The following is a 23,549-nucleotide window of genomic DNA, read 5'->3' as shown; positions in this document are numbered from 1 at the left end:
GCTGGGGCTGCTGGTTTTCTCTCACAAGGGCACTAAGGCAGGGCAGGTGGCAATCCACCTAGGCCAAACTGAGGGAGGCAAAAAGCACAACAAAAAAGCCTTCCTTCAACCTATTCCTCACCAGTGGCCTCTTACATTGTGGGCTGCCATTTACCTCTAACTCCAAGAGCTAACCATATTCTGTCTCTCCAGGGTTTCTCATAGACTTTGAATTAGTTCCTCTGTCCCCTGACCCTCCTCCGACTTTAGGCATCTCCAGACTTGGTTCCTGGGAGACAACTCCCAGGTATCAGGATCTGATCATTTCTTGTGCATGATCCCTTTTCTCCTCTTTACCTTTCCTGTCTTTTTCTATCTCCCACTTAAACTCCGTCTCCTTATAATTCCTTCACTCTGGAGTACAAGTGGAGAGGGTTGAAGAGGGAAACATAATTATTTTATGGTTTGAGGCAGAATTCAAGGATCCACTCCTTAGATTTTATTTATATGCTGAGTGATTGCACTGCAGGCAAGTTTCATCTAGAGCTATTCTGAGGCCTAATTAATTAATGCTTTGAAGATGGGAAGGCACTAGAAAATTATTGTTATGGTTGTCAGAGTTATGATCTGACACTTATAAGCAGTTTTTTTCTGTAGTGGCATTAAATTTATTTTATTTATTTAAAATGCTTGAGAGAGAGAGAGAGAGAGCAAGAGCGCACGTGCGCACGAGAGAGAGAGAGCATGTGAGCAAGGGAGGGGGAGAAGGAGAGAGAGGGAGAGAATCCAAAGCAGGCTCCATACCCAGCATGGAACCCAGTGTGGGGCTTGATCTCATGACTGTGAGATCATGACCTCGGCCAAAATCAAGAGTTGGATGCTTAACCAACTGAGCCACCCAGGCACCCCTGTAGTGGTATTTATTGCTAGACCAGTGCCATTTATAATTTTAAATAAGTATTGTCAGGATATAATTATTACTTATAGGAAACTGCTTTCTAAACAAGACAAAACTGATTGTCTGCAAATATCTTCCGAAAACAAAATTTCTTGAGGTTAGCAGAAGAGGCCTCAGGGAAGGCCATGTTTAAGAGACGAAACTATTTGTAATTGGAATGAACATGGTGACTGGGATGGTATATGCTACTTGAAATTCTCTGATGCTCAGATTAGAGGTTCCTCTCTAATGGGCATAGATAGAATGCTATAGCACCCCTTTTTCTCCCTCTCACATCTTGGTCCCTGACCACGTCTGGATTTATAGAGCTGTCTTTGAACAAATGCCCTTGCTTGAGAAAACTCCATGAGAAATTTTGATGGAGTTGACTCGGGGCCTACCCAGCATCCAGATCCTTTGCATGTTTTAGAGGAGCTTCCTCTACCCTTTTGAACTGCGTGAGTTTTGTGGGAGGCAAGGCTGCTGCTGAATGCCAAGGGAGCCAAGAATACCACCTATGCTCAGATAGTCGGATGCTTCCACTTGGTATGTTCAATGATGATTACATGATACAAAGATGAAGGGAGAGTTTAGAATTCACTGGCAATACAGACACCAGTAGTGCCCATGGCAGCAGGGTCCAGGGGTGACCATATCTAATGGTAAAGGAGGTGGTGGTTCCCAGTGGAGCATCTTGATAAAACCATTCTATAGCGTGACTGTTGCTACAATTTCCTGCAGTTTAGTCTCTCTTGGTCTCCAATCATAGTCTGAGTCTGGCATCTCAGGTTTGTGAGCTACCTAACACCCTTCTAATAAGTTATTTTTCTGGTTGAGTTAGCCCTTTGATTTCTGTTGCTTGCAACTAAGAACTTTGCCTAATCCTATATTCTCCTTCCTTTTCTACTTCACTCATACCGCAGCTATTTTGGAAACTTACTGTCCACAAGCCAAACCCCCTCTGCATACCCAAATGTCATCCTATTTGCCTCTCTCATTATCCCCCACTTTTTGTCCCTTTATTATCCAGATAAACATTGTCTCTGTCCTAGAAAGCTGTAATTGCTCTGCTTTGGTGAAAATGGTATGGGGAGAGAGTGGGGACAAACATGGAATTTCTTTTTGCAACTATTGGAAAGAACAAAAAAAAAAAAACCTATGAGCATTTTCATGTCAATTGAAAAAAAAATTTTTTAACGTTTATTCATCTTTGAGAGACAGAGAGAGAGATAGGATGAGCGGGGAAGGGCCAGAGAAAGGGGGAACACAGAATCCAAAGCAGGCTCCAGGCTCTTAGCTATTAACAGAGCCTGACACAGGGCTCGAACTCACAAACTGTGAGATCATGACCCGAGCCGAAGTCAGACGCTCAACCGACTGAGCCACCCAGGTGCCCTTCATGTCAATTTTTAATATATTCTCCCAGTTTAGATAACTAAAATGGTTATGAGTCAATTTGTCCACAACAGGGCAGTTAAATCTAGAGGGACAGAAACAGTTGGTCATTCCTGTTTGCTATGGCTTATCTTCATGGCTGTTTAATGGAGATCCAGAAATACCAGTTCTCAGGATTAATCCTGTCCTTGAGTGACACATAGGCTAACTGCTTGGGTCTCCAAGCTGCCCTGTGTCTGTCGCAAAGGAAACCAGCACTGATGAAAATCAACCACCAAAGAGATGAAGCTCAGTCCTCTGGGTCCACAGGGAGTCCAAGTAACATCATGGTTGGTGGGTGGCTACGGCTCTGAAACACTGAAGAAAATCTGCCAACTTCTACGTTTTACTTAGTGTCAGTCCTGCTGGCCTGACTCAAATAGATGAAGGAAATTGTAAGGGAATCCAACATAAAGCATGATCAAATGACCTGACTGAAAGCGTGACTGTGGTATTTTAAATTATTTGCTTTATTGTTGCTAAGTATACAGATGTGTTCTTGTGGGAGGGAGAGTGGTCTAGTAAAAATATCTTGAAGAAATATACACGGGAACTGGAGTTATGTTCCGGGATTTGCTTCGCACTAGTTACATGATTGTGGACAAGTGGCTTATTTCACTGGCTTTCAGTTTTCTTCCCTGTTGAGAAGACACTGGGTGATTCAAAAGGTAGTTTTAGCTCTTAAGTTTTAAAATACAATTATTCCTGGGGTGCCTGGATGGCTCAGTCAGTTAAGTGTCCGACTCTAGCTCAGGTCATGATCTCGTGGTCTGGTCCGTGGGTTCAAGCCCCACGTTGAGCTCTGTATAGGCAGCCTAGAGCCTAGAGCCTGCTTTGGATTCTGTGTCTCCCTCTCCCTCTCTGCCCCTTCCCTGCTCACACTCTGTATCTCTCTCAAAAATAAATAAACCTAAAAAAAATTAAAAATAAAATAGGGGCACCTGGGTGACTCAGTCATTTTAGCATCCAACTTCGGCTTGGGTCATGATCTCATGGTTCATGGGTTTGAGCCCTGAGTCAGGCTGTGTGCTAACAGCTCAGAGCCTGGAGCCTGCTTCAGATTCCACGTCTCCCTTTCTCTCTGGCCTCCCCAGCTCGAGCCCTGTTTCTCTCTCTCTCTCAAAAATAAATAAACATTAAAAAAACAATAAATAAAATAAAATAAAAATAAAAATAAAATAAAATAATCCCTTTCCATCCCAATTGTTTCAAGTGATACTTTATATGGTTCTTTTAGTGATAGAAAAAAGAACAGAAAAAAAGTCTCAAATGCAAGCCTAGTTATACTTCTGTAGCCAAAAAGACTTGACAAGAAAATCCTGTTGATGTAAACAAAGGAAATAATGGCACACAAAGTCAACACAAATACATACTGACTTTCCAAATAGCATATGTTCTTCATCCTCCACTATTGGTATTATTAAAAAATTTTTTAAAAATGTTTATTTATTTTAGAGAGAAAGAGGCAGAGTGTGAGCAGGGGAGGGGCCAAGAGAGAGGGAGACATGGAATCTGAAGCAGGCTCCAGGCCCTGAGCTGTCAGCCCAGAGCCTGACGCGGGGCTCGAACTCATGAACTGAGAGATCATGATTAGAGCTGAAGTCAGATGCTTAACCCACGGAGCCACCCAGGCGCCCCTTCACTATTGGTATTACTAAAATTCTATAGCAAAACTTTAAAAATCAGGAGACCAGCTCTCTAGTAACCGAGATTACCCACCATGGCTTTGAATGAGGAAGTAGGAAACAAAACAAAATGAAGAAGAAGGAACGTCTTTGCCAGTAGCAAAGCCTCAAACAAGAGGAACAGCCAGAGAAAAGAAAGAACCTTGAAGGACCTACAGTATTTGTAAAAGATTTGCAAGACAAAAAGGATGGGAGAAGCAGGCAGCAGAAGATACACAGAAAAAAGTAGCAACAAGAGAATGGTAGAGATTAGAGGTGGTGGCAGCAGAATGGAAGGCTGGGAATTATGACAAGAATAATGAGCCCCAGGTAAGGAGCTGCTTCAAACTCTTTGGTTCAAGGTGGGCTATAAATGTACACACACACACATACAACACTGTAATACTAAAAACATAGGGTTTTCTTTTCAACAAATGGTGCTGGAACAATTAGATGTCATATATCAAAAAAAAAAAAAAGATTCTAGACAGAGACCTTATACCTTTCACAAAGCAAACCTAAAATGGATCATTAACTTAAATGTAACATTCAAAGCTATGAAATTTTCAGAAGATAACACAGGAGAAAAGCTAGGTGATCTCAGACTTGGTGACAACTTTTGAAATACAACACCAAAGGCACGATTCATGAAAAAAAAATTGGTAAGTAAGTAGTACTTTCTTAAATTTAAATACTCTTTTATTTATTAAAAACTTTTTTAATGTTTTTATTTATTTTTGAGAGAGAGAGAGAGCACAAAGCAGGAGAGGGGCAGAGAGTGAGAGGGAGACACAGAATCCAAAGCAGACTCCAGGCTCTGAGCTGTCAGCACAGAGCCAAGAGGGGCTCAAACTCACTAACCGTGAGATCATGACCTGAGCTGAAGTCGGACGCTTGACTGAGCCACCCAGGCGCTTGAGTACTTTCTCAAATTTAAAAATGCCTGCTCTGGTACAAAAAAAAACCCCAACACTACTTTTTTAAAGCTTAATTTATTTTGAGAGAGAGAAAGCCCACAGATGTGGGAGTGGGGAAGGGCAGAGAGAGAGGGAGACAGAACCCTAAGCAGGTTCCTCAATGTCAGCACAGAGCCCGATGCGGGGCTTGAACCCACAAACTGTGAGATCATGACCTGAGCTGAGATCAGGAGTCAGATGCTTAACCAACTGGGCCACCCAGGCACCCCATTTTATTTACACGTTTAATGGTCCAATCAATGGTAAATACTCCAGGTAGCCAGAGGGTGCTTTTTACTCAGGACTACATGCTACTTGATGATGTTAGATAAACTTTAATTTTGCCACCATTTTCAGAAATAAAATATTTTATTTAAACACTTATGAGTTTAGCCAAAACAGGTGGTCTGTACCTTCAAAGAAGCCAATACTTTCATAATTACATATAGATACCCCTGGCCAGCCTTGGGATCAACTATAGAAGGCTGGGTCCCAAATAAACTTCCTTAAAATTATGGGCTGAGAACTAGTTCTTGAAAAGCTTTTCAGTGGAACAGAGGGAAAATTTCCCAGTTCTTGGGAGCTATGATAGGGAAATGGATTCCTATAGATTTCCTGTCAGAAAAGAAGGCTTACACTCAACTTTCTTTGGACACATTTTTCAATATAAGATACCTTCAAACCAGTTTCACTCTTCTTATCCAACCCATTGAAAAGTCCCTTGTTCCATCTTGTGTAAAATCAACATTTGCACATCCTTCTTTCTAACAGCAAAATCAATTTATTTGTCTATTATTGTCACTTCAAATAAACTGAGGGGATAAGGCAAATGAGAATTTGAAGTAATTAATTACTACAGCAAATCATTTCAATTAATTTTATTATTAATAACATTTAATATGTAATGGCACTCAGCTTTGCTTTTTCTCTCTCCAGGAATGGAGCACTATCTTTTGACAGGTAAATCAATTGTTTCTCCTGTATCAATAATTTTTACACATGTTCTTAGAAACTCATTTCATATGAAAGCAGAAGGATCTCAGACTGAGGACTTAAGGGTTAAGTCGGACAGTTGGTTCTTATTGCTGACCTTAGCTTTATTTATTATTATTTTTTTAATGTTTATATTTTTGATAGAGAGACAGAGCACAAGTGGGGGAGGGGCAAAGAGAGAGGAAGACACAGGATCTGAAGCAGGCTCCAGGCTCTGAGCTGTCAGGACAGAGTCTGATGTGGGGCTCAAACCCACGAATCATGAGATCATGACTTGAGCCGAAGTCAGATGCTTAACCGACTGAGCCACCCAGGTGTCCCTGCTGACCTTAGTTTATTTTAAGCAAAATACAGTTCCTTGGGTTTTGTTTTGGTTTTGGTTTGCATAGCCACTAAAATACCTCAAAAAAAGACCTTCAAATTTTCCATTTTCACAATATCCAAGAAAAGAAAATAATGTTTAAAAGTGTATTTTTTTTTTTTTTGGCAAAACAGAAAGGACTGTGATTCTATTGCCTGAAGCATCATGATATGTTTGATATTTTCCTTCGTAAATGAGCAGAAAGGATGGTGAGGCCCCAATTCGAACAGCTCATTAGATGTGCCTTTCAATCATTAATGCACCATCTTGGTGTGTTGACGTGGAACTTCTGTTAGCTCCAGAGTTAAACAATGTAGGAAGAGCTGGCTGTCAAACTCTGGCTGCTGCATGGCAACGTGTGATAATTATCAATCAGTCTGAAAGGAAAAAAGAGATACTGGCATCTTCTTGAAGCAAAGAAGTTTCACGGTTTCACAAGCATTAAGTCCCTTGGTCTTTTACATTCAAGCCAACGGGGAGAAATGACACAGGAGACCCTTCAGGTAACATGTTGAAACCAAAGCGGGAAAGGAACGAACACTGAAAATCCCTACATATTGTATCAGATACCTTAAAATACCCCGTCAGAAGGGGGCAACACAACAATATCATCAAAACAAAATAACAACCAAAAAACGAAACCCAACACTATAGCAAGCCTACTGACATGGCACTCAGGAAGAAACAAACGGAATGTGAGAGAGAAACAGAATGGAACTTGAATACAAGCACAGCACTGGTGGCAAAGGTGGAGGTAAAAGAGGGAGACAAAATAAAACACTTCCAGGTGGTGGAGCCCTACGGGAAGCCTCTCAAAAGAAAAGAAAACCAACCAAAGGAGAAAAGAGTAGTGTTTTAGAAACAATAATTTAAAGATTTCATTTACTGGCTTTTATAAGACAAGGAGTTAGAAATGATCTTTTTGGCAAGAAATTTCTCCTACTTGTCAATAGTTAAGAAAAAAATTAGGTATGCCTGCCTGGCTCAGTTGGTAGAGCATACAGGGTCGCAAGATTAAGCCCCGCATTGGGCAGAGAGCTTATTTAAAAAAAAAAAAAAAAAAGTTGTATACATTCTTTACATTCTTTACACTCATATGTGGAATTTAAGAAACACAACAGATGAACATAGGGGAAAGGAAAGAAAAATAAGATAAAAACAGAGAGGGAGGAAAACCATAAGAGGCTGTTAAATACAGAGAACAAACTAAGGATTGCTGAAGGAGGTGGGGGGGGGCGCTAAATGGATGATGCGCTTTGAGGAGGACCCTTGCTGGGATGAGCACTGGGTGTTGTATGTAAGTGATGAATCACTAAATTCTATTCCTGAAACCATTCTTACAGTATATGTTAACTAACTTGGATTTGAATAAAATAATAAAAAAATATAAAGCCAAGAATTAAAAAAAGGGGCGGGGGCACCTGGGTGGTTCAGTCAGTTAAGTGTCTGACTCTTGATTTCAGCTCAGGGCATGATCTCATGGTTTGTGAGTTCAAGCCCTGATTTGGACTCTGTGCTGACAGCAGGGAGCCTGCTTGGGATTCTTCCTCTCTCTCTCTCTGTCCCTCCCATAAGCACACACTCTCTCATTCTCTCTCTCTCTCAAAATAAATAAATAAACATTAAAAAAAAAAGAAAAAAATTACAGTCTCACACATGGTTAAAAAAGAGAGAGCCCTGAACTTTAGTGCTTGAATAAAGATAAAAGATGTAGTTTTCTCTTCTCAGTGGGAGGAAATAAAGCTCAGAGAGGAAACAGGATTTGCTGGAGGCACACAGGTTGTTAAGGAGATAAAAACACACATTTTCTGGTGCCCCACACAGTGTTCTTCCCCAATACTGCTCAGCCTGTCAGTGTTTTGTTGTCCTTGCCTTAGGAATGTAAAACATGTTTTTTTGTGTGAAATATTTAGAAAATAGAGAAAAGACCATTAAAATTCACCATAATCTCACCACACAGAGACAATGTAAAGTTTATCATATTTCAAAGATCCCTAATGAAAACCTACATTTAAAAAAACATACTGAGAACTCCATAGTCAAGGACTTGAAATGGATAAAATTATGAAACTGAATTCAGACACTCAGATATTCTAGCTGCAGTGATTACTTATATAATTTGTTTGACTATTCTGGCTTTCAGTTTCTCATGAGTAAAAAAATAATTATATGCTTATCCTTTTAACTGCAAATTCAAAACTGAGGATCACTATACTTATTAAATGGTCTAGAGACAGATTTGCTTGGAACTCAACAGATAATCTGGATAATGGGTTGCAATAGATGCCCTAGATGATAACTGATGATGTTATCTTCCTTTGTGATTCCCTAAAAGCCACTGAAATATTATTATTTTGCTAGTGATGGAGAAGTACAAATCTGCACCCCCAGTTACAGTATGTGTTTTTCCCACACCACCAAAAGATTCTCAGACATTAGCTGGGTGATCTGCAACTCAACTCAATTCTGACACTATCTACTATCTACTTGGAGATAGCGTCAGATCCCCAGGTTAAGAGTTCAGTTCTAGAAGACTACCTCTCCACTTCTTCCCACCTTCAGATGCCAATCACAAAGTCCAGGTTGGGGGTGCCTGGCCAGCTTAGTCAGCACATGCAACTCCTGATCTCAGGGTGGTGAGTTGGAGCCCCAGGTTTGGTGTAGAGATGACTTAAAGAAACAAATGAAAAAGAAACTTAAAAAAAAAAGTCCAGGTTGTCACCTAACTAGCTATAGATCAAAGATTCCAATAACCCCCTTCTTGGGTTCAATTAATTTACTGGAGTGGCTCACAGAACTCAGTGAAACATTTTACTTCCAAGATAACCTGTTTATTATTACAAAGGATGTAACTCAGGAATAGCCAGATGAAAGAGATGCACAGAGCAAGGTATCTGGGAAGGGGTGTGGAGCTTCCATGCTTTTGGAGCGCACACCTCTCCCTGAATCTCCACGTGCTCACTGAGAAACTCTCTGAGCTCCATCCTTTAGGGTTTCTATGGAGGCTTCATTACATAGTAAAGATTGATTAAATCATTGGCCATTGGCAATTCAAACTCCAGCCCCCTCCCCACCCAGGAGGTCAAACGGGGTTGGACTGAAAGTTCCAACCCTCCAATTATATGGTTGGTTCCCTCTGGCAACCAGTCCCATCTTTAGGGTCTTTCCAAAAATCACTTCATTAACATAAACTCAGGTGCGGTTCAATGATAAGACATCTTTATCACTCTTATCACTTAGAAAATTCCAAGGGTTTTAGGAGCTCTGTGCCAAAAACTGAAAACCAAATATATATATATATATATACACACATATATATATGTGTGTGTGTATATATATATATATATATATATATATGTCTTGTTATAATCATGATATTACAGGAGCAAAGAGAAGAAAGCTACTTTCTGGGTTGGAGTTAAAAGAGAGATTCCCTAATATGCCCATGATAGACAAGGAGTGCGACTGACTTGAAGAGGAAAAAAAATCACCTGTTATCCATAAAAATTTTTTTAAGAAGAATAAATAAATAAATAGGAGAGAAAGAAAAGCTCTTTCTTATAGTAGAATATCAACTGATAAATGTGGAATGATGAATTAGGAAATGACTAGTTGGAAACCACTATGGTTAATATCTGACTTAGACAAGAATAATCAATGGATGTTAAAACTGGTGGTTGAAAGTTTGATGAGGGATAGAATATTTACAGTCTCAAGGTATTGCTCCACGAATTACTTTTTTGATTACAAAAGGAAAATAGTAACTTTACAGTGGAGAAACCTGGGAGAGACCATCCTAACCACGTAACCCACATTACCCACAATAACAATAGGAAAGCTTAGTATCATGTGCCTCTGATATGATGCACTAAGGATACAATATCACTTGTGTGATGATATGCTGAAAATGTATACCCTGAATCTAATCATGAGGAAACATCACACAAATCCAAATTGAGGGACAATCTATAAAATAACTGGCTGGGGCACCAGGGTGGCTCAGTTGGTTAAGTGTCTGGCTCTTGATTTCAGGTCAGGTCATGATCCCAGGGTCATGGTATGGAGCCCTGCTTCAGGCTCTGTGCTTAGTATGATGCCTGCTTAAGATTCTTTCTCTCTCTTCCCCACTTGGCTGTGCCCCTCCACTCATCCCCAACCTACCCCCAACTCATATGCTCTCTCTCTCTCTTAAAAAAAAAAATATTGAGCAACATTTAATAAATACATACATACATAAAATAAAATAAAATAAATTAAAATAAAATAACTGGCTGTACTCTTCAAAAACATTGAGGTCCACAAGGTAAAAAAAAAAAGAAAAAAACCCCAGATTCTTAACTATAGAAAACAAATTGGTGGTTGCCAGAGGGGAGGTAGGTGGGGGGATGGGTGAAATAGGTGAAGGGGATTAATTTAATTTAATTTAATTTAATTTAATGTTAATTTTCTGATTTTCATCATTATTCCATGGCTATATAAGAAAATATTCTTGTTCATAGAAAATATACACTGAAGTATTTAGAGACAAAGGAGCATCATATCTGTAGCTTAGTTTCAAATGTTTTGGGGGAAAATTTGCTTATGGGGAGGGAGACTGATAAAACAAATTTGGCAAAAACAACTGGGAAATTTGAGTGAAGGGCATATTGGAGTTCTTTATATGGTTCTAACTTTTCTGTATATTTGAAGTTATTTCAAAATTATAACTTACAGAAAAGAATGGAGAGAGGATTCTGAGAATATGGTGTCAGTAGCAGCAGAGAATTTAAATCTCAAGTGTGCCTTGTGAAAATAGGGCAACTGGGAAGACAGAACCAAAATTTCATGGAGAACATTTACCAAGATAAGGTATCCTGCACAAACTCCAAAACATGACTAGGTGGGAAAAATTACCAACAGCTTCAACACCTGTGTGGTATCAGCAATTGTGTGGGTAGAATCAGAAGGAAGCATGGAGCTCTGCTGGCTCTGAGAATCAGAGAACCCAAAATCCATCTAAAAGTGCTCCCTAAAAAGATGGGAGGGCCAACCTGAGAACAGTAGTTGAACCTGGAGGCAGCTTTATAGGCTTCAAGTTGTGAGTAGGTGTAAGAACACTTGAGGAAATCCAGACCCTTCTGGAGTAGTCTGGGCCTCATGGGTTCTCAAAACTAATCAAAACTCCCTTCCTAGAAAAAAATTCTGCCTGATGAAAAGCTGTGGGAGTGGAACCCAAACTGAACAGGATGAAGCAAGAACAAAGGAAACAAAGGAAAGAGGAAGTCTCCATAAAATGGGGGAGAGGACCTATGAAATTTCTCAGAAAGAAAATCATGTTTTGATCACCTCATCACGATAAGAGAAGAAAGCTAGGAAAGCTATCCAGGTCTATCTTTCCCTTCTAAAGTAAGAAAAACTCAGGGTGCCTGGTGGCTCAGTGTACTGAGTGTCCCACTCTTGCTTTCAGCTCAGGTCATGATCCCAGGGTCGTGAGTTGGAGTCCTGAGTCAGGCTCTGCACTGAGAGTGGAGCCTGCTCTCTGTCTCCCTCTGCCCCTCTCTCCCACTCATGTTCTCTCTCTCTCTCTAAAATAAAAAAAAAATATATATATATATATATATATATATATATATATATAAGTTAAAAAAATAAAATAAGGAAAACTCATCTAAAGTAAAGATGAGCAATAGACAAGGACTGCAGTTGAATCCCACACAAAGTCATTGCAAGTCAAAGAGAATAAGGAGGAGAAAACACCATTTCAGATGGTGAAGTTATGCCAGAAAGCTGTACCTATAAAACAGGTGGAAAGCATAGCCTAATATTTCCAAATTTCAAATTATGAACATTTAAAAATCTATGAAAAAGGCCATAAATCAGAATTTTAAAAATTAAGAAATGAGGCTATTGGAGAAAATGAAGTTTTAAAAAAGAAATGGCAGAACTCAGGAAAAGATTACAAAAAAATTTTAAAATTATGTTATAAATAAATATTTAGTATGAAGGAAAGAAGGAAAATAGAAGATGGAAAGGAGAAAAAATTTAATCTGGGCAGGATATAAAAAAACAATTCTAGAAAAATGGATAGCTATAGGAAACAATAAAGAAGGGCCAACATAAGTATAAAGGGAATTCCTAAAGAAGATAACCAAGCATTGGAATAAACGAATGTTAAAAACTGTAAAGAAGGGTGCCTGGGTGGCTCAGCCAGTTAAGCATCCAACTTCGGCTCAGGTCATGATCTCACAGTCATTAATTCCAGCCCTGCTTTGCATGAACTCGAGCCCCACTGTAGGCTCTTCACTCTATCTCCCTCTTGCTGCATCTCATGAGATTCTCTCTCTCCCTCTCCCTCTGCCCCTTGCTCACTTGTGCGTGTGCTCTTTCTCTAAAAATTAAATACATACATACATACAATAAAAACTATAAGGAAAATTTCTGGAATTAAAAAAAGATTATTGAAGTTACATATTGAAAGATTACATCACATACCTGGGAAAGACTGACCTACCAGACCTGTCTGTTAAAACTATTGGATTTCAAAGAAAAAGGAAAAAGAGTCAGGAATCCAGGCAGAAAAATAAAATTGCTGCAAAGGGAAGAATCCCTTTTATCATCAGTTTTGCCAGAAGCCAAAGGAATAATATGGTTAAAACTGAAGGAAAAAAAAACTGTAAGCCAAGGGTTTTATATTCAGCTAAACAGTCCTATAAGTATAAAGTCTGTGGACAAAGCATTATAAACCTGAAAGGATCCTAGAAAATCCTAGAGAATAAGCTTTAGAGAAAAATGGCTGGAGGACATTAATATAAAGACGAGTTGTGTATTTTTAATATATAAGTACCTGTAGAGCTAAAACTAAATGTTGTTTGTAAGGAAGGTAGTCTAGCTCATAATGACGATATGCTTTGACAATATAGATAAGTACTATGAACCAAAAATGGGATGAGAATGGGAAGAATAATGAAATAATGAAGTTAAATGAAAAGTAGATAAGATAATTAATTTTTTTATAGGTATTAACTAGGGTTTAGATTTTGGAGTTGGAAAAAGAGACGGGGAAGAAGATACCGGCTAATTTCAATATTGCTCATCACAGAGAACTAAGAGATGAAATTAGAAGAGGCTAATGGCATTATATAAATATATTAGTAAAGAGGAAACTATTAGAGCAACAAAAACCTGCTTTATTTGTTTTTAAGTTTATTTATTTTAAGGGAGAGAGGGAGTGAGCATGCTCATGAGAGAGCTCAAGTGGGGAAGGGGTAGAGAGAGAGAGGGAGAGAGAGAATCCCAATCAGGCTCTGCACTGTCAGCAGACCCTGGGATCATGACCTGAGCTGAAATCAAGAGTCAGATGCTCAATCAACTGAACCTCCCAGGCACCCCAAAACTGCTTTAGTTTATAGGCTATAAAATTTTAAATGGCTACCTATAGAAGAACAGAGGGAATGAGATGCAGGGAACAGAGGTAGAAGCTGGACTTCTGCAAATATATCATGTTTTTTAGATTTTTATTTGTTAGTTTTCAAACAAAATTAAGAAGCATCCCTGAAATTCAAACATAAAAGGACACAAATGAACCTAACAAGTTGATAACATAACTGCCCTGAAAGGGTAACATGACTGTCCTGCTACCTTACTTTAAAACATAGGAATTTGTCTCGACATCAATCATGAAATATGCCCTAAGGTAAAAGGAACTGTAAAAATAAATCTTTAACTGTTGCCAGCAATCTTATTGTTTGTGGCAATATTAGTACTGTTATCTAAAACTGTTGTGTGTATATTAAAGCAAATGAGTAAGTTGTTATCATTGAGAAACAGGGTTTTTGGCACAGGAGAAAGGAAATACATACATGTGTAAGATGGATGAGGTTAAGTAAAAACCCTGTGTTTCTGAATTTGAATCAGAAGTACTAGTATGAACTCATGATATGGTCTCTCCTTTAGCTCCATCTATTGAAAAGATTTAGAAAAAAACTTACCAAGCCATTAGCAATCCTAATGGCACTAGCAGACTGACTACTAGCATACTGTGGTCTCTATTTGCTACTCAAAGGAACCTGACCTGGAAAAATGGCTGATTCCATGTTGAAGACAAGAACTGAATGTGACTATGGGGTGCCTGGGAGGCTGAGTTGGTTAAGCATCTGACTCTTGATTTCAGCTCAGATCACGATCTCACAGGTGGTGAGTTTGAGCCCTGAATCAGGCTGTATGCTGACAGTGGGGAGGCTGCTTGGGATTCTCTCTCTCTTTCTCTCTCTCTCTCTCTCTCTCTCTGCCCCTCCCATGTTCACACTCTATTTCTCTCTCTCAAAATAAATAAAATAAACATTAAAAAAAAAAGAGAACGGAACCTGATGAATCTGGAATAACTTTTCATACCAGAAAGCAAGGAAGATGTCAGAGAGCACTTGGATTTTATCAAGAGAATTCAGGCTCCAACTCAAATTGGCTTTCACTGGCCAATGAACAATTTGAACATAAAGTTAGTAATGACAATAGGTTGAGGCAAATCAAATAGGTTTAAATTCATGAGCTCATGATTATGCTAAATGAAATCTCATTGATCATTATTATAGAATGCTAGGAGACCAACTCATTATATTGAAAATTGCTAAATAAAGGTAAAAAAATGAAGACTTTATCTTATGTTTGTTTACATACAGTAGCCTAAGGTGCCCAAATAGCTGATGAGGAGAGGTTTCTTATTATAGAACTATTCCAGCTCTTTGGGGCGCCTGGGTAGCTCAGCCAGTTAAGCATCTGACTCTTGATTTCTGCTCAGGTCATGATCTCATGGTTTGTGAGATCAACCCTGTGTTGGGCTCTGCCCTGACAACGTGGAGTCTCCTTGGGATTCTCTCTCTCTCTCTCTCTCTCTCTCTCTCTCTCTCTTTCTCTCTCTCTCTCTCCCCCTCTCTCTTTGCCTCTCTCCCGCTCACGTGCACATGCTCTTGAGAGAGAGAGAGAGAGAGAGAGAGAGAGAAAGAAAGAAAGAAAGAAAGAAAGGAAAGAATAAAAAATGAAGAAGTATTCCAGCTCATAAACAGGGGTGCCTGGGTGGCTCAGTTGGTTGAGCATCATCCCACTTTTGATGCTCTTGATTTCAGCTCAGCTAGTGGGATCCAGTCCCACGTTGGGCTCTGAATTGAGGGTGGAGCCTGCTTAAGATTCTCTCTCCCTCCCTCTTCCCCTCACCCCTGCCCATACTCTCTCTCTAAAATAATTTTTAAAAAACCTCACCCATTAAAAAAAAGAAGAAATATGTGATAATTAAAATATTATCACCTTGTTGGGGCACCTGGGTGGTTCAGTCAGTTAAGCATCCGACTGCTGCTCAGGTCATGATCTCACGGTTCGTGGGTTCAAGCCCTGCATCAGGTTCTGTGCTGACAGCTCAGAGCTTGGAGCCTGCTTCAGATTCTGTGTCTCCCTCTCTGTCTGCCCCTCCCCCACTGGTGCTCTGTCTCTCTCCCTCTTAAAAATAAAGTATTTAAAAAATATATATATTATCACCTGGTTCCTAATGAATTCATGAAACTAGGCAATAATGACCAAAGGTGGCTATCATCACAAAAAGAGACAACCAGATGTGCCTCCTGGTAAAATATGTGCCTCCTGGTAAAATATACCACCGCTTTCAATGTAGTATTGTTAAAACAGAAATCTGATCTATGTTTCCATACCTGAAAGGCCTTTCCCCTTTCTTTCTGCCTATCCAAGTTCTGCTTATCCATTATGACCTTTCCAAGCTTCATTTCCTCCAACAAAGCTATCTGTGGGATGAATGACTTCTCTAAGGTTCTTGTAGTACTCGGAACAGTGCCGTCCAAAGAAAACATAATATGACCCACATATGTGTTTTTAAATTTTCTAGTGGCTACTTTAGAAAGTACAAAGAGGGGTGCCTGAGTGGCACAGCTGGTTAAACATCTGACTCTTGATTTTGGCTCAGGTCATCATCTCATGGTTTGTTGGATTGAACCCTATTGTCGGGTTCTGCCCTGACTAGTGCAGAGCTTGCTTGGGATTCTCTCTCTCCCTCTCTCTCTCTGCCCATCCCCCACTTGCTCGCATGTGCTCGCTCTCTCTCTCTCAAAATACTTAAAAAAAATAAAATAGTACAAAGAAACAAAGTTAGTTTTATTACTATATTGATTTAACTTAATATATCTAAAATATTATCTTTTAAACATATCAATAAAAATATTAATTACACATTTCATGTCTTTTTATACTGTCTGAAATCTGGTGTGTAATCTATACTTACAGTACATCTCATTTTGTGACTGGCCACATTTCAAGTGCTCAGTAGCCACGTGTAGATAATGGCTACCATATTGGACATCACACACTTACAGAATCCATTATATAATTTAGCACATGACTGTCAGGTCTAGGGAGGAAGAAGATGGGTTCTTTATAAAATCAGACCTGTAACTGAAGTAATGTCAGCCCCTAAACATCCTTATAATATGTTGATGCTGCTTTTTCAGAGACACAGAGGAAAATGCGGGAGGTGACTGCTATGGACTGAATGTGTCCCCCTCTGCCACCAAATTCATGTTGAAGCCTAATCCCCCACGTGACAGTATTTGGAGGGAAATTAGATCATGAAGTTGGAGCCCTCATGATGAGATTAGTGCCCTTAAAAATGACGGGAGAGAGCTTGTTTCTCTCCCTGATCTCTGGGCCATGAGAAGACACAGCTGTGAGGCACTGTCTACAAGCTAGGACGCCGGCTGTCACCAGGCACCAAATCTGCTGACACTGTGATCTGGGACTATCTAGCCTCCAGAATTGTGAGAAATGAGGTCTGTTTTTTAAGCCACCCAGTCTATGGTATTCTGTTCAGCCAGATAATGTGCTAATGAGATGATTTCCTCCTCACAAACAAGCAGGTCAGTAAGAGGAAGTATGAAGTATGAAGCCAGCAGAGGGGGCTTCTTTGCCTCAGTATGTAAGGAACAAAGGAAGAGTACATCTCAGACTGGGGGAGCTGAGGCTATCACATCCAAGGTTTTAATTCTTTTATGTAACCAGTAACGTGTGGTTAGAAGTTACTACTGGAACATCCTGATATGTATTTCATCGTTCATGAGAATTGAATAGGCTTTTGGAATCTGGATCCAAGAGGCAGTATAACTGGTTCTAGATCTGCAACTACTGGTTGGTATGAATAAAGCCAAGGATTGTTCCTTGGGCATAGAAAAGCATATGTCATTAAAAGATACATGTCTCCATGTCTCCATTGAATAAACACAAGAAGTATTTCCAGGGAAACATTTCAATTTTAAAAATCTATGGTGACCAATGTATTCTGTTACTGAAAGCCTCCAAGAAGACATTTTGTTGCATGGTAGTTTGATTTTTATTTAAAAGCTCCTTATCAGCATCTAGCCCAAGTTTAAACATTTGATTATTGCCACCACCTGTCTCTACAAGAGTATTCTCATTTCTCAATAAACCTGCTTTTGTGCCCTCTGTCCCAGTCAAACATATGCCTGGTGACTTTCTCAACAAGGTGATTTCCTTCTAGTTTAGTTCCAGCCCTGTAGTTCTAGAACACTCTGTTTGCCAAAGTAAAACCCTACTCCCCTGGAAAGGAATCTCCAGACACTTCCCCTCCAGGGAAATGAAATGACTCATGACCTTGCCTAACCTGTAACTTGATCTTTATTTTCATTTTTCTTCTTTAAAGCAGTCACTCCATTCTTTCAGTTTTTTTTTTTTTTTTTAATGGCAGCTTCATATTTACATTACTCTGCCTAGAAGGCCTGCGAGACCTTTCCTGATGCTGACCTCAGCTAATTAGCATGACAAATGCTTGGCTAACTAGTTCCTTGGGACAGTGTTTGGTAAGGGAGATGCAGTGGCTGACAGGAAAGATTAGGGCCAAAGGCTCCCAAAGCAGCTTCCTCTCCTCCCCAAAGCCTAAATTGAGAATAGCTTTTCTCCTCCAAACTGAAGAAAAAATAAAGGCAAACAGAACAATGGCTTGATGAGAAAAGGAAAAAAGATTAAAACTCACAAAGTTATACTTTATTATGTCTTTTTCTAAACCAAATTCTTTGTGGCACTGAAGAGCAATAGGTGAGAAATGACCCCTACAGGGAAGGAATCCCTGACCAACACTTTGTCAGATTAAAGGAAAAAGGTCCTGGCCAAGCTTTTGCTCTTGGGTTCATAGATCTTCACTTAGCAGACCCCTTCAGTAATGACGGCAAAACTGCTTCTCATGAATAACAAGAATTTAGAGTGGGAGGCTAGCATTTGGGGTAGGGAAGTAGCCAATAAGAGGGTGATAAGGCAGGGTCTAAATAGTAGTGCCACCATCTTGAAATTTCCCTTGGTGGGGAACAGTCGGTAAACGTTATGACAGTATTGCCTAGATTTCTGCTTTCATCTATCACTTACCCTGTGCTGTTCTGTAATTCCATTATGCTATTCCAAACCTTCAATGAAATCCTGCTATCTCCAAAAGCATTGTGTTCATGTTATCGTAAGGTGGGATTGCTAGTATAAACACTTGAGTTATCTACCAGTCCCATGGTTCCCAAATGTATTTCTCAGACTAGTGGACTTTTAGGGACTGCTGGGGTTGTCAACTTTTTATTGTATTACGCAAAGATATTTTACAAACTAATTTTTCATAAAACAAAAGGTATTTATTTAACAAAGGTACCATTGTTTCATAAAATAAAAGGTATTTAAAAATTTTTTTTTAATGTTTATTTTTGAGAGAGAGAGAGAGAGAGAGAGAGGGCAAGAGAGGAGAAGAGAGAGAGAGAGAGACAGAATCCAGAGCAGGCTCCAGGCTCTAGCTGTCAGCACAGAGCCCGACATGGGGCTTGAACCCACAAACCATGAGATCATGACCTGAGCTGAAGTCAGATGCTTAACCAACTGAGCCACCCAGGTGCCCCAATAAAAGGTATTTAAACATGTAGACAGGCACCATGGAAAGGGCCCAATTTCATAACAACTGTTAAAAATGTTTTTATCTGGAATGGTCTCATACTCTGAACCAATTAAAAAGTACATATTCTATTTTATTTAGTTTTATTCCAGGTTCCTCAAATCTTTCTTTACTTATTTATTCACTTTTCAAAGACATTAGTAAACCTCTCATGTGCCAAGCACTGTGCTAGGTACTGGAATATGGAGATGAACGTGACTCTGCCCTGTCCTCAATCTCTCACACTGTTCTAGGGAAAGTCAAGCAAGCAGTGCACCTGTGCTGTGGTAGAGAAACTCACAAGATATTAAGGGCGAAAGGCCAAGCAACAGTTAAAAAAGTCAATCTGTTTCTTTTATTTTAATGTTTATTTATTTATTTATTGAGAGAGAGAGGGAGGGAGAATTGATTGAGGGAGGGGCGGAGAGAGGGAGAGAGAGAGAGAATCCTAAGCAGGCTCCTTGCTGTCAGTGCAGAGCCTGACATGGGGCTTGGTCCCACGAACAGTGAGATCATGACCTGAGCTGAAATCAAGAGTCGGACGCTTAACCAACTGAGCTGAGCCACCCAGGCAACCCCCCAACACGGTCAATCCATTTCTAAGCAGAAGTGCAAAGAACTACTAAAGCCTGATGTCAGAACTTTGCACATACCATTTGAGTTTCCTTACTGATGATTTAGGGGGAAACTGACAGGATACCCCAGAGATCACGGAATTTTTTTCTGATCAAATTATAGGGCTAGTAACACAACTCATGTGCATGTCAGCTGGCCCATACTGCACACTGGACAGGAAGAGATGAGTTGTATGGAACTGGGGCGATAAAAGCTGCCCCTCTTACTTGTTCACAATAGAATGGCTCTGCAGAGTCACCCTGCTCACTTCAGGACATACAACCTGAAGGTCAGCAGAGGACAAGCCAGGGTCAGGGCTCTGCTGCCATGGTGACAGCACCTTAGGATTTGGTACCAGCCTGGGGCAGGTACACTGGGGAGGTTTTTTTTTTTTTTTTTTCTATGCCCTAGAGGGTACCATATTAGAAGGAAAGACCTAACTGTGCATTTTGTTTTTACATTATATAATCAGAATATATGTGTCAAAGGGATAGTTGCTGTGACAGTCATTTCCTCCCCTTGTGTCACCTCCGTTCTTGACAGAAATAGGTCTAGAACTTTCAGACAATTACCCACCCTTATTTCACATCAAAACCTCCATAGATCAGCTGCTGGCTGCAGTTCAGACATCTCTGGCCGGGTCTTGTGGCTTTCCCTGAAGCACATACGTGTGACAGTAGTACAAAAACACAGGAAATGACTATTGAACACACAGAGGCTCGGCAGGCAGCTTGCGTCCATTCTCACACATTCCTATTTTAGATTCTGAGCAGCTCTCCCTCCCCATGCGCTATGAAATAGAAGGGTCTGGCCGAATCATCCAAATGAAATGAGGTTCCTTCTCCGCAGGGGATTAGAAACAGCGGTGCGGACCTTTCCCTCCGCAACCCTAGAAACCTTGAGTTTCCTAGAGAAAGGCCCACCAGGGGGCAGGAGCCACGGAAGGTGCAGGGAACCTGCGCCTCTACAAAGCCCCGAAATGCCAGGGGACCAGGCCAGGGAAGGTGCGAGATGAACCGGAGTTGTCCCGGAGGCCGGTTGCGGGGGATGCGGCAGCTCTGGCAGGGCAGTGATTGCTTTGAAGAGAAAAGGGAGCGAGGGTCCTGTGGTCCCCAAGGGCTCCCGAGGTCAATTCCCGGGGGACCCAAAGCAGCGACGGGGCTCTGAGATCTGGCAAGTTCCTGGGAGTCGAGCGAGGAGAGCGAGTCTCTTACCTGGCCAGGCTGGCTGGTGTAGTTGAAGGAGTAGATGTTCTCGGTGCTGAGGCTCACCACCCCGCTGTAGACGCGATCGAAATCGGCGCCCCTGGCGGGGTCGCGGGGGTCTTCGCGCGCCAGGGGTTGCGCGGGGCGCGGGGGTGCCGCCGCCCGCAGGAGCCAGGGCAGCAGCGCACAGAGCAGCGCCAGCCGCGGGCAGCCCCGCATGGTGGGCGCCGCGCCCCTGCCGCGAAGCAGAGCCGCCCTGGCGAGGGGGCGAGCGCAGAACTGGTCCTTCCAAAGCCCCCTGCGGGCCCCGGCGCTACAGCGCAGCGCGGACGATGCCAGGCAAGCCCCACCGGCGAGTGCTGGCAACGCGCGCTCGGGCGAAGGGTCGATCAAATATTGATGCAGCCGCCTGGGGTCTCCGCGGGAGGTCGCGGGCCGAGAGTAGTGGAGGCTGGGGGTGGGGGGGTCTCGGGCTGCTGCTGTGCTCTCCGGCTTCTACATCGTTTTCCTTCCCCCTTTCTCATTTCTGAGAATCCCCCACTTACCCAGCTAGAATTTCAACAGATCTCTTCCCTACTCAACCTCAAAAAAAAAAAAAAAAAAAAAAAAAAGGCATAAGATACATTAGAAATGTTCACTAGTCTTAAAGAGTCAACCTGACCAGCCACCGAACAGGAAATAACAGTCTGTTTCAAGTAAATGTGCACCCTGGCTGCAAGAGAAGAAATAGAAAGCAACAGAGCCTGTCCCCAAAGAGGGTGCACGAGTTCGCTTTTCCTGTCTGCTACCTGCAGAGAACTCCTGCCCATCTGAATGATGGCTATTAATGCTCAGTTCTTCCTTCTCTAACAGCAACCCTTCCCAGACACCTGTTTTATTTCCTTATCATCTTCTCTTCTCCAGCAGTGCCTCACATCATCGCTTTCTCTCTCCCTCGCTGTATGTATTAAATATGTACAGTCATAAAAGCAATGAATAGACAGGGTAAAGGAGACGATTTCGAACACCGCCTGAAGTCTGTTCCCGGAAGTTGTCAAGGACGACTCAGAGCAGCAAGGTTTATGCAGTGGGCATTTCTTTCTGCCCCAAGTTCTTGCCTACTTTACCTCTGCAATGATTTCTTAAATTCTGGGAGAATCCCTGGGATTCGGGATTGTTTTTGAAAAGAGAGAAACCACAGTCCATCATTAAAAGGAAATACCCTTCTGGCAAAATTTAGGGGATTCAATTTAAACACTTGAAGAGGCAGATGAAGGGTGAAGTGGGCAGAGGATCCCAGGGAAGTCTTTGTGGAAGGTCGAACAATCACACTTCAGGTGTAGAAGAGGACTTACTGTTTTATTTCAGCTTCAAGTTATTTGTAAACTAGAAAATAAAATAATTGCATTGAACCTGAAGGAACATTTAAAGAGAAGCCACGAAGAAGAGATGATGTTCAAAGAGTTAAGTTACAGATTGAAATCCTAGCATTTACTGTTCAAAGGAAGGTTTTTTTTTTTTAATTTAAAACTTCATTGAATTCCTATAACTTACTAAAATATCAAAAATGAGTTCCAAACATTTGGTATAATGTTTTATAACTGTGCAATCAGAAACCAATGCTGATGGAAGATTGAGTTAGAGACTCCTTATTAGGATAATTTTCACTTAAAAAAATAAAGTTTAAAGTGCAGCTCATTGTTTTGAGAAATATAATAATTTCATCCAGAATTTGAATGATATTAAACTGCTGTATTTCAAATGTCTATGCCTCTTGTTAGGATTTAACAAAATTTCATAAACTTGAAGTTTCTAAAGTTCTTCCAGTTTAACTGGACTGGCCAGTTGAGGCACCCTCTAAGGGATAGGGTCATGGAGTTCTGCTCAATACCACAAGAGATAAGGAACTCCTTATCCTTCTTTTGGGGGCAAGTGGCTACTTATTAGAATGATATTTCACATTCTAAATTGGAATCTGCCTCTCTTCCACTCACTGGCATGAATTCTGCCCTCTGGAGCCATAGGACTAAACCTAATCCTTCTTCCACATGACAGCCTTGTAGGTATTTGAAGGAGCTATGACCCTAACTGTAAGTAATGAAATTAGAAGCGATGAGAACAGATCCTTTATCTTAGCAAAGAACCCAAAATATTTACTTTAAAGCCATTATAGATGATATATATACTAATTTGAATTATATATTACAAATCACTCTATACTGTGATCTAATCGTCATTCCACAGAATGACCTTAGGTAATTAACCTCCCAGGATCACAAGGGTGCTGTAAGGATAAGGGGGGTGGGAAGAAGAATGTATTTGACATTGTATTAGAAAGTTTAAAATGTCATATGGCCAAATATTGTTATTGTATGACTCCTAGTTCAACAGCTAAAAGGTTAAATATGGTCCATCAGCCAGGCTTGAAAAATATCTAACAATCCCAAGCTTGCACTGTGAGAGGCTAAATACACAAACAG

The 23,549-nt window shown here is 40.7% G+C and overlaps 1 protein-coding gene across 2 annotated transcripts in view; it reads right to left on the bottom strand.

Moving 5' to 3' along the window:
- Positions 1–21,683, bottom strand: part of SIDT1 (SID1 transmembrane family member 1) — a 112,791-nt gene extending 91,108 nt beyond the window's left edge. For both annotated transcript variants that reach the window (XM_043594199.1, XM_043594200.1), the window contains exon 1: positions 21,100–21,683. In XM_043594199.1, coding sequence (XP_043450134.1) covers positions 21,100–21,309 — 210 coding nt within the window. In that variant the 5' untranslated portion in view covers positions 21,310–21,683. The remainder of the gene's footprint in view (positions 1–21,099) is intronic.
- Positions 21,684–23,549: the final 1,866 nt, after the last annotated feature.

Source organism: Prionailurus bengalensis, chromosome C2, assembly GCF_016509475.1.
Source record: "Prionailurus bengalensis isolate Pbe53 chromosome C2, Fcat_Pben_1.1_paternal_pri, whole genome shotgun sequence".
In the NCBI taxonomy this organism is placed as follows: domain Eukaryota; kingdom Metazoa; phylum Chordata; class Mammalia; order Carnivora; family Felidae; genus Prionailurus; species Prionailurus bengalensis.
Note: the sequence above shows the minus strand (reverse complement) of the source record. Positions and strands in the feature narration are given on the sequence as shown.